The sequence below is a fragment of the Lytechinus pictus genome, chromosome 13 (assembly GCF_037042905.1).
Source record: "Lytechinus pictus isolate F3 Inbred chromosome 13, Lp3.0, whole genome shotgun sequence".
NCBI classification, from domain to species: domain Eukaryota; kingdom Metazoa; phylum Echinodermata; class Echinoidea; order Temnopleuroida; family Toxopneustidae; genus Lytechinus; species Lytechinus pictus.
Window position 1 is genome coordinate 21423389 of NC_087257.1, and position 12205 is coordinate 21435593.

The following is a 12205-nucleotide window of genomic DNA, read 5'->3' on the forward strand; positions in this document are numbered from 1 at the left end:
TCATATTATTCACCTTGAAATTATTCCTTTAGGGTCTATGGTATCATTCTGAGGGAATTCACATATTTGGAATAATAGTACGGCCACAAATATTTTAATAATTTCCTCTTTGCAAGTTATATGGCTCGCAGATACAACTTCAACTGCAGTTATTCCATATGAAGGAGTACGTGCATAGTACACAAAACGGCACTGCCTTGTTTACTACACCGGGACCGAATACCCCCCGGTGACGTCACACTCAAAGAACACCCGTCTCGGTAGGCATTGCAGGAGCGAACTCAGGGAAAATGGGTAGGGATAAATCGTTCAAATTCACTATTTTGAAAAAAGAAAATGGGGGGTCGAATCACCTATTAGTGTTTGGGGGGTTGTAAGGTTGCTATTAATGTAAATATCTCAATATTTGGAATCGTCTTCTTAATTCAACTTTAAAGCTTTGTTATATATTTTTACTGGTTGCTTTTTGTTTTGTTTTGAAAGAAATAGACCACTCTTTTCCTTTTCTTTTGGCTTCGACTAATAATTTGAATTTATTTTTCTTTAAAAAGAGAGCTCAAACAGGGCCTTTGTAATACAATGTATGTATACAAATCTAAGAAATTGACAACTGATAGAATATATTAAAACTTCATTTTCGTCCTTCTTGATACTTGAAATAAATTGCATACAATTCTACATACATATTTTACACTCAGCTGCTCATTCCTTCTAAAAAAAATGTAATTACATGTCCATTGTCTCTCAAATCAAAAGCTACATATTATAACAAATTGTTGAAACAATAGAATACATAAGGAATTGGTGAAACAATCAAATACATCAGAAAAAAACACACATATTTTTATTTGGTCATGCAAAGTACAAAATAAATTTTTAATATGTAAAAAAGGACCCCCGTACATACAAAATTACAATACTAAGTTGAAAAAGAGCTTGTAATTTATATCAGAAAAACAAAGAAATACATTAGAAATTACAAAAACAATACTTTAGACAAATTTATTAGGAAATTATCTACATGATGCTGTTTTGATGCCAACTAAATTATATGAATTATCTATCATAATCACCTTCATTTGGCAAAATAAAGAGGCGAGTAATTGTGATTTTCTGTTTGCATAATTAATTAGAATTAATTAGAAGAAATTATTTTAAACAGAATAAGAAAGATTACAAGATGAATTGATGCACATCAATTGAGCCTTCTCTCACCTTTCCATTGATACCTAAATTACTTCATAGGGTTCAAAAACAAAGAAGTTAGAGCCTGTTGAAGACTTGGGTTCAAAATGGTCACAAAATGGTCACAAAAATCGGTTCTGTACTCCATTGACTTTACATACAGACAATGACCACAAATTTGGATCAATATGTGCGACTTAAACTGGAATAACTTTATAATTTCTTGATGAAAATTAAAGTTCTTGGTATCATTTTAAAGGTCTTTTTAAGAGCTTTCAAGTGATACCAAATTTATTCATATTTGATGATTTTTTTTGTCACATACCTACATGTGAAGAGTACAGGCGATGGGCATGAATTTTATATATATAATGAAGAGTCATCTTCAGGATGGAATCGTTAACACTATGAGGAAGGAAAGGGTCAAACGGCAAGAGAATGGCGCAAGTAATTTCGAAGGGATCCTGGGTGTTGAGTGGAGTAATTCTTGGAGAGGATTGAAGAGCATCTTGTAAAAGTTTGCTCACTTTGGCCAGAAGAACAGTGCGTAAAGGCACTCCTAGTACCAATGAGGTCCAACATTACATGTATGGACCTCATAGGCGACATAAGTGATAAAACCGGTTAGACATTGCCGTTTCTATTTGCACACAAGGACTTTGGCAAATGTACGCCTTAATACAAATTGGATGGTAAAAATTTTGGTATAAATTAGTTCTTAACATCTTAAATAATCTATTACAATGGTTAAAAGTTAATGGATTGAGGTTAAACTTACATTTTCAGTCTTTTTTCTTGAATTCTTGGTGAGCGTTCCAAACGCTGTGGGGACTGATCAACTCCGATGTGATTCACGTACTGGTCAGCTGATCGGTCAGGTGATCGGTTGGTTATCTTTTTGTCAGACGTTCATAATTTATATTACAATATATCAATCTTCAGTATCTTGATTTCAAGCATCAGTATTGGAGGGAAAAGTCACTATCGATTGGAATCAGTGGCAGATCGGGGGGGGGGGGGGGGGGGGTGGTTGAGCATTTCTGGCCCGTTCCACCTTTTGAGATTCATAGTCAATATTTTGGATGTAAAAAAAAATATGTCGTTCGTACAAAATTATGTCCCCCCCCCCACCTCCTTATGAGAATTACAGCAATATTTGTAATGGGGATATTTTGTTCATATTCTTTGCTCTTTTTTGTCCTTTTCTTTTTTGCTTCTCAAATTTATTTTACTTTGAACAACATGACTTTCTATATTTAATGACAAACTTTTTTAGGGGGGTGGGGGCTTGCCAAATATAACGCGCGGCAAGATGACCTTCTTTTTTTAGTGACAACTTTTTTTGGGGGGGGGTAGGGGGCTCGCCAAATAGTGACACACTTTTTTTGTAAAATTTTACGCAAGAAAAAAATGATCTTCAATCATTATCAGTTACCTTTCATTTTTTTTTTTTAGGGGGGGGCTTGTCAAATTTTACCTGGGACAAATGACCTTCATTTTTTAGTGATTTTTTTTTATACTTGACAAATTTTAAGAGGAACAAAATGGCCAATCATTTTTAGTTAAAACCTTTTTTTTTTGGGGGGGGGGGCTTGCCAAATATTTCACAAACAAAATGAACTTCAATTTTAGTGACCATCTTTTTATTACTTTTAAAATTTCACGCAGGACAAAATGACCTTCACTTTTTTTTAATGTTATGTTATATCGAGATTTTTTACCTGACTGCTAAACAAGCACGAATGCCTGTGAGCAAGCAACCAGGGGACCGACGGCTTAAGGTCCTCTCCGAGGGACCTGGTAATGAGGATAAATGCCTTACCAAAGGGCACTAGCGCACCACTTGGTAATCGAACCTGGGTCACCGGAATCCGAAACCCCCGCTCTACCGACTGAGCTATCGCGCCTCCGATATGTTAACCTTGGGGGGGGGGGGGGGGGGAGGCTTGCCAAATATTACACGGACAAAATGACAGTCTTTTATTTTTAGTAACCATCTTTTTTGTTTTACTTGTCAAATCTTACGCGAGACAAAATGCCAATTTTTCTGTGATAACCTTTTTTTGGGGGGTTGTCAAATTTTACTTGAGAAAATGCACCCCCCTACTTTGGAAAATCGAAGATTAAGATCATGAGTATATAGCCTACATCTCAGAGGCGTAAACAGATGGGGGCATGGCTGGCCATCCCCCGAGTGGATTTCACCTGAAAAAAAACATGATAAGAGCAAAGGAAGGAAGAAAGAAAGAAAGAAAAAATGAAAGAAAGAAAGAACGAAAGGAAATGTAAAATGGAAGGAAAGTCATGTGAGAACAAATAATCCGGGGGGGGGGGGGATCTACTCAGATAATAAAAAAATCTGCCATCTGTAATTAAATTGGATTAGTTAATATCCAGAGGTCCCAGTGCTACCAACATGCATGTAGTGCGGGCAGTGGCGTACCTAGGATTTTCCACAGGGGGCAAAATCGGCCGCCAAAAAATTTGACAAGCAAAAAAAAAAAAAAAAAAAAAGGTCTTCAAGCTCGTCAGGGGGGGCAGAGATACGTAATTTGCATGGGTTTGTGACTCATCGGGGGGGGGGGGGGGCAGACTGCCCCCCTAGGTACGCTAGTGCTCGGGACTTACATTACGTAACTATTATCTTCCACACGCGACATGTGCTATGCCCCCTCTTATATACCCCTGTTATGCCCCTGCACAGACTCGTCTACATTGATTTCGATATTTAAGCGTCATTATAAAATTATAGCAAAAAGAACGCCTTGATTAAAGGCCATTACCCCTAGAGACTCGCGAGCGTCATGTGACAACTCGCCCTGGATTTGCATGTACAGGATCCTATGGCGACAACAGCCATCGCAAGAGTTGGCCAGAAGAGGCGATGAAAACACAAAATTTGGAAAGAAAAGAACCCGTGAGTACCCATTTTACATTATAATTAAGAAATTAGTATATAATGAATAAGTTAGACCTAAATTTAGGCCGTAATTTATATGAATTTGCTGGAAATTCAAGGCCAAAACGTACCCGTCTGGCGTCGACTTTTCCAACACGCGTTGGAATAGCCCCAGAGTGCGTAAAGGGAGAGTTGACGGACAAGCAGCAATAACATGAGTCACTGTATCATCATCATGGCAGAGGGGACATTTCGAATCAGTTTCTTTCTTGAGCTATCATGCAGCCATCATTATTAGCCTTAGGGGGTTAACAATGCAAAATTCTCCCGAAATATTGTATAATTCAAACAATAAGAAACATAAGAATTAGTGACTAGTGAGTGATGGACATCATCGACTGACTCATTTGTATGTCACTGAGTTGTGCATATCACTGTTTTGTGAAAATTAGACGAAACTTTAAAATGTCATAACTTTCTTATTTTACATCCGATTTTGATGAAATTTTCAGTGTTATGCTAGTTTGATTTTTCTCTATTTATTCAAATCAACATTTTTCTGGGGTGGACTTGACCTTAAGTGTATGAAACCATGGCTGATTTGAAGTCCCAAGTTTAGGCCAGCGGTTACCTAAGGTAACCCTACCCGTGTATACGTTTTATTCACTGTTGTCCTGTCAACCGTTTAGGGCTGTTATCGATAACATCTTTATTTGTTCTGTCGATAATCGCTTGTTTTTGCCACTTAGCGATATCGATAACCTTTTTCTCTTTGTCGATAATACCCGCTATTATGTAGGGACACATGAAAGTTGCTTTTCAAACAGAAAACATGGAAAACATATTTTTCATCAAACTGCACAGAACAGCAACAGAAATTACTTCAAAATCTGAACAAAATACTAGCCATAAAACAAGATCTCACCAACACTTCGCTATTATTATAGCAAAGTGGGGGTGAGATTGTGACAATCCAAACATTGTGACTGCAATCGACTCCATTTGATTGAATTGAAAACATTACAAGCTCAACTAACGTACGTAGACAGTTAGCCTAGTGGCCTAGCCGTGTGTTGCTGCCCTCTACGTTCAAAGATGTACAGCACGATATAAAAATGGCGGATAGGAGAAAGACGTTGACTGCTCAGAACAATGTCCAAAAAGCCCCAAAATTATCTATAAAACTTCATCCAACCCTAAAATAATGCTAATAATGTGAAAGGTGAGGATGTATTCATGCTAAATATGTTTGTTAAAAGATGCTATGTAGTCATTTACATCCGATGAACGCAGATTTTAAAGCGTTCTTGGTACTGTGGCAGATACAATTTTTGACCAACGCGAGTATGTGACATCGCTATAATGCATAAAAAATGTCTATTATGTTCTTTTGTCGACAGTTATCGATATTGTTAAGATATTTTTAGCATGATATCGACAGAATTTCTCAACGATAAAAGCTCTACAAAGTTTAAGGAATAAACTGTACCTACTATATTATACATGTATGAAAAGATGCCATAGAAATTTGAAAAGACAAATTTCTATCGTTGAATAAGTTCTTCATGAATTATCTTGATTATTGGCATTCATTTTATTTTTATTTACCAAAATACAGTACAATCAACATGCATCGAGGAGGTGGAAGTGGAGGTATGTACAACAGGTTTGTACCAGCTAGCCGAGGCCGGGACAAGAAATCCCTTTACAGTAATGCCATCATGGGCTTTGATGAACAAGACTTGGAGAAGATCAAGAAGAGACACAGGACAGAACAAGAGTAAGTGTGAAAGGGGACGGTCGTCTTAGAAGGGTTCATAGACTCTATCACAAGAATTGGAGTCTCAATGGCCCGAATTCACAAAGGTGGTTTTGAAACCATTGGTTAAACCCATGGTTTATGCAGATTTTCTGTGTCAAATATGCTTATTTACCGCGTATATTAAAAAGTGTCCACTGCTGATGCGTGCTTTTGTCACAGTGCGCCAAATTGACGCCTGTTGCCATGGTTAATTACGCTATTTCATGAGTCCACTGTTTGAAGAGTGGACTCGTTGACTCAATATAGTTGAATCATGAATAAAATAGCGTGGATAACCACGGCAACAGGCGTCAATTTGATGCACTGACAAAAGCGTGCATTAGCATTGGACATTTTTTTAAATATACGCGGTAAATTAGCATAACTTATTCAGAAAATTTACACAAACCATGGGTTCAACTGATGGTTTTAAGAACCACCTTCTTGAATCGGGCCAATATGTGTATGAGGGTTGTGACCAAAGATTTTTCAAGTGGAGGGAATTTTATCACCCAAAACCTTGCCACAGGGATTCAAGGGAAGGAAAACTAGTCGGCTTTCAAGACTTGAAAATCATTGAGAATATTATTTTTGTATTATTTACTTTGTCAGTGGGGAAATTTGTGCAGGGTAGGCAGGTATGCTATTGCATTTAGTTTTCACTGACGTCAGCTTCCTTTGTTAAAATTCTGTTTTATCGTGTGCAGGTATTTTACAAGCCAATGGCTGGGATAATAATCTATCTGTAAAGCACTTACAGATGTTTCTCCTACGTATTATGCGCTATATAAAAGCGGAATATTATTATTATTATTGAATGCCTTTTTAATGCAGGTATTTTGATGCTGACAGTGATGAAGAGACTGGTGGCCCTGCCCCAAAGAAACAGGATACATTTGGAGATAGGTACAGAAACCTGTACTACGAGGAGAAAGCACCACCTAAAAAAGAAGAGAGTAGCGACGAAGAAGAGGATCCCTTGGATGCTTTCATGGCTGGAATCAAGGTGAGCTTTGATCAAGAGAGCGAGGGTGAATCCATATGGACACAGGGACACCCCCCCCTTCCCTCTTCCCCCCCCCCAAAAAAAAATGACATAAAATGAAGAGTCTTATCGCGTAATAAATGCCCCCCTATTTGGAAATTTAGATATGCAGTGAGGGAAAATTTGTTTGGAGCTTGTCACATTTTGGGGGAAGGCAGAATATGACTATTACAGAGATCTTTTGCTTGTTAAAAAATTTGGAGATGTTGTTTTATGTTTAGAAGAACAAATCTGACCAAAAAGGCTATTCAAATTACCTAAATGCAATGCATTTGCTGAAGTAAGACTATTTTACATCACTCATTTGTGTCTGCGCTTAAAACTTAGTTTTACCTCTAATAGACTGTAGTGCAATCAGTCAAATTTATGTCTTATGATACTAGTGCCAAGGTAAAAGAGTATTGTCCTAAATGACCAATCAAACTCTACCTGTTCATTTTAGGATGAATTGACCAAGGAAGAGAAAGAGGTGGAAGTAAAGAGAAACAAGAAAAAGGCAACCAGAACAGACATCGAGGAACTGGATGAAATGGTAAGAAAAAAATAAACTAGTTTACTAACATTTTATTTTTATACTAATTTAAAGAGAGAGAAAAAAAATCTTTGAGATTAAATGTGGTGTAAATGCCAAATTGTATGTTTCACTCATTCACTTGTACTACCCCTCATTCAAAAACACTTTGCCGCTCTCCACCTAGGTGCTAAATGTGTACCCAGTAGAATGCGAAAGGCTATGTAGTATGCCTAGCAATTGAGTCTCTTGAACTCTTGTTTGATTGCTCCCCAGGGAGTGGAGAGGGTGCATACATTGTATGTGGGCATGCAAGGATCCGATGACCGGGGTAATGATATGCTGTAAAGCGCTTTGGGCCATTATGGGAAAAGCGCTATATAAAAAAAAGCTATTATTTAATGGCAATTTGATTTATTACATGTATTATATGGATGTTAAGGTTTGCTGGGGAAGTTTGTTATTGAAAACTCAAATTTCTGGCTTGCAGTCGGTAAATAAGATCATATACTTGATCTGAAAGATAAATCAGAAAAAATCCGGGAACCAGCGGGATTTGAACCTCTCAACTAGTTATTGCCCTTCAGCAACTCAACCACCATGCCATGACTGGTCCATGGTACAGTCACGATTATATGACAAAAAATACCTCAGTACCGCTAATTTTTTTAATCTACCTTAAATTCATGGTTAGCAGTGGACAATGGAATCAAATGTTAAGGATTGTATTAGATGTTTTGCAACGTTTTCCCCCTGTCATTAGCTCCTAAAATTTGTTCATTTTAAAAGACAACAAGAACCTTTTGTGACTGAATCCTAGCATTCCGAATATTTTATTTTATGAATAAACAGATGCATGGGCCCCACTTTATTATGAAGTGCATGCTTTAAAATCCACAAATCAAGCCATTTTGATTCCCTTGGGAAATTTTCTAGAAAATGCTAGGTATTTGTACTATGAATACATACAAACATTTCTGGGGAGTGGTTTTCATGGGAGGCCTCATTTGATTAGCCGAGAAATTAATAATTACATAGTACTTGACTAGCATTTGTAAATGTCACAGTTTTTTTAAAGAAATGGGTCAAATAGCTCCATTCAAATAAAAATAGTGATCAAAAGTAAATTACAAGCTATTATTCATTAGCACATGAAATCTTGCCATTTGATGGGGGGGGGTGTATTCATAGAATTTTGTCACCTTCAAGTATTACAAAGTCTTATAAAAAAAAAAAAAAAACCTTAGGCAAATTGAATTACATTTTATCAAAATAGTGATCAAAAGCAAATTACAATATGCCATCATAAGCAACTCATTTCTTCTCATTCGACTGACAGAAAAGTTTTCAAAGAATTTGAGCATTTTGAAGAAAAACACAAATCAAGGCTTTGTATCTCCTATATCCATATAAGCGCTATATAAATGTTGCATATTATTATTATCATTATATTTCCTTAGGAAGAATATATGAAATACATGGAGGAGAACCCAGAAGCAGGCTTGAATACTCTCCCTATCAACGATGAGGATGAACCTATCGATTATGATGCTGACGGCAATCCCATAGTTCCAGAGAGGTCAAAGATCATTGACCCACTTCCTCCAGTGGATCACTCCATGGTATCCATTTCATTTTTTTATACTTTAGATGAGTAGCGCTGTAATATCACATGTGCATGTGTTAATTTTTTTTAATTAGTTATTCCTTGAAATATAGTTTTTGTGGTGTTTGTACTGATGTAATTTTTACATTATCCGCCAAATCTCAATATTTTTTTATAAAGCCGTAAGTGATTGTAAAACACTTTACATCCTACATAGCTTCCATACAGATAATTTTATTTTTCCCTTAAAAATTTCTTCTCACATTTTCTACACATTTCTCCCCTTTTTACTCAAATTGTACTCATCTAAATCAGAATTTGTGGAGACAAAACATCTGGTGAATGTTAAAACTTGGGTGAACTGTATTGTAAATCAGCACATGTATTGTATCATTTTGAAGTCATATGTGATCAACAAAAAATGTGTATTTCATTTTTCTGTTCTGCAATTCAGGCAGTTTTAAAGAAGTAAAGTGAATGTAACCCACTATCTATTTATTTATACCTCCATGAAAACTGTCATTGTGTGGGGTCCTCATGGTCCAGTGGTTATGACTCGTCTTTCAATCTGAGGGACGTAGGTTCGATTCCAAGCCATGGTGTGTTTTCCTTTTAGCAAGAGATTTACCCACACTGTGCTGCAATCTGTCCAGGTGAGGTGAATGGGTACCCGGTAGGAAGAAATTCCTTGAATGCTCAAGTGCCCGATCAAGGTAGCCGTGCTAAAGCCGGGGTAATAATAACATTATCATGTTAGGCAGAGCCCGCTGGGAGAACAGGTTTCAGAATAGAAGTGGCTATCCTGGGTAAAATATGACATTATATATTACTATTATTGTTATTTAGTCTACCAATTTCTTGAACAGATTGACTATGAGCCATTCAACAAGAATTTCTACAATGAACACGAGTCTATTCAGCCACTGAACTACTCTGTTGTGATGGAACTACGCAAGAAACTTGGGATCAAGGTAAGATAACTCTTTTCCTGTGAGAAAATTTTATGTGTAAACATTTCTCTTCAACTTTTTTTCTTTAAGCAGTATTAAAATTCATCCCCCAAGCCCATTATCCAAACCCATTCCCCAAACCTATTATCCAAGCCCATTGTCCCAAACCCATTACATCAACCTATTGCCAAATCCCATTACACCTAACCGTTTTCCGAACCCATTTCCCAAACTTATTATCCAAGCCCATTATCCCAAACCCATTACATCAACCTATTGCCCAAACCCATTACACCAAACCGTTATCCAAACCCATTCCCCAAACCTGTTATCCAAGCCCATTATCCCAAACCCATTACATCAACCTATTGCCCAAACCCATTACACCAAACCGTTACACCGAACTGTTATCCAAACCTATTCCCCAAACCTGTTATCCAAGCCCATTATCCCAAACCCATTACATCAACCTATTGCCCAAACCCATTACACCAAACCGTTATCCAAACCCATTTCCCAAACCTATTATCCAAGCCCATTATCCCAAACCCATTACATCAACCTATTGCCCAAACCCATTACACCAACCCATTACCCTTAACCATTATCCAAACTCCTCAAGATCTATTATCAATTACATATATATTGCACTAACTACTACCAAAACCTTTTCCCCAAACTCATCACCCAGTCGTATTACCGAAACCTCTTGCTCAAACATACCCAAGCTAGTACCCAAGCTCATTAAATACTAAGCTTTATTACAGGTCTGCCTCTTTTCAGACTAAAGTCTAAATTCAGACTTTTTCAACATATTTTCAGCCATAGAAAACATCCTTTTCATGTAGGAAATGGGTCATTCTAGATGATTTTCAGAGTTTTTAATCAATTATAAGTGGCAACACTGTCATTAACTAAACACATGACTCAAAACCATTACAATACCTAAACATATTACCTAGGCCAATAATCATTTCCCATACTGATCAAGTATGTACATTCCCAAACCATGTCCATACGAAACATTCATTGCTTAAAAAATAATTTTTGAAAATCCTTTTTTGTTCCTTTCATTTCAGGTATCCGGAGCTGATCCCCCTAAACCAGCTACCAGCTTTGCTCACTTTGGTTTTGATGAACAACTCATGCATTGTATCAGGAAATCTGACTTCTCTAGCCCCACTCCAATTCAGGCACAGGTAAAGATTTAGACATTTTATGCATTGTGTATAGGTATTGTGATGGAAGTAATATATTAATATGAACCCCATATTTATTCAGCTGCAAGGCTGCTACCAATTATAAAAAAGTGAAATTTTCATTAATGCATTCCATATTTATGATCCATTTTATTTCTGAGAGCAAATTATCAGTTCCAAAATATTCAACTTTGATGCATATTAATGTTTCTAAAATCAAGCATATATACCAAATGTTCTAGTAATTTGGTAGCTCCTATTGCTATGTGTTTGTGACATCATAATTGCTAGGACAGACTGTTGGATATAAAAAACTAAGATATTTGAATATAAAACATTGGTGATAATGAATATCCCTGACTTTTGATGGTGATTTAATTATGAATTAGAGTCACACTTGAATGCCGATGCGTACGTGATATGCAACGCGCAATCTTATTGATCAATACGCAGTAGTGCACGTCGTCTTCGCTTGATCTGACCAATGCAGCCATACCTTTTATACCGCACGCAACTTGGCATTTAAGCGCGACTCTAAGTCATATTTAAATCTTAGTGAAACACCCCCCCCCCCCCCAGCACATGTTTCATATTTTCTTTCATATCAAGATATTTCCATTGTCATGCTTTGGCCATGATGTAATTCTTATATTGTACAGTCAGTGTGACGTGGAAACAAATGATTTTAAGTTCCACAATTTTGAACACTCATGGTTATGAATATTTCTGACTTCTGCATGCGTATTACATTTTATTTCATATCAGGGCGTTCCCATTGCCATGTGTGGTCGTGATATAATCGGTATTGCCAAGACCGGCAGTGGGAAGACAGCTGCTTTTGTGTGGCCTATGCTGGTACACATTATGGATCAGGTACGGATGATAATATTAGGCTTATTCATTGGACAAAAAAAAAAGATTATCAATTTTCTATGTGCTTACCATACCTTTATATTAATTCATCACTTGTTTTTCCTTACTTCAATTTATGTGGTTACCTTAGTTATAT

The 12205-nt window shown here is 36.8% G+C and overlaps 1 protein-coding gene across 2 annotated transcripts in view; it reads left to right on the forward strand.

Annotated features, from left to right (window-relative positions):
* LOC129274333 (ATP-dependent RNA helicase DDX42-like) overlaps window positions 1–12205 on the forward strand; it is a 36674-nt gene that overhangs the window by 6730 nt on the left and 17739 nt on the right. The window contains exons 2-8 of one of the 2 annotated variants that reach the window (XM_064108850.1): window positions 5703–5864; window positions 6720–6891; window positions 7373–7462; window positions 8902–9063; window positions 9914–10018; window positions 11077–11196; window positions 11962–12069. In XM_064108850.1, coding sequence (XP_063964920.1) covers window positions 5713–5864; window positions 6720–6891; window positions 7373–7462; window positions 8902–9063; window positions 9914–10018; window positions 11077–11196; window positions 11962–12069 — 909 coding nt within the window. In that variant the 5' untranslated portion in view covers window positions 5703–5712. Of the gene's footprint in view, window positions 1–5701; window positions 5865–6719; window positions 6892–7372; window positions 7463–8901; window positions 9064–9913; window positions 10019–11076; window positions 11197–11961; window positions 12070–12205 lie in introns of those variants that run through there. The other variant, XM_064108851.1, reaches the window with a different exon arrangement.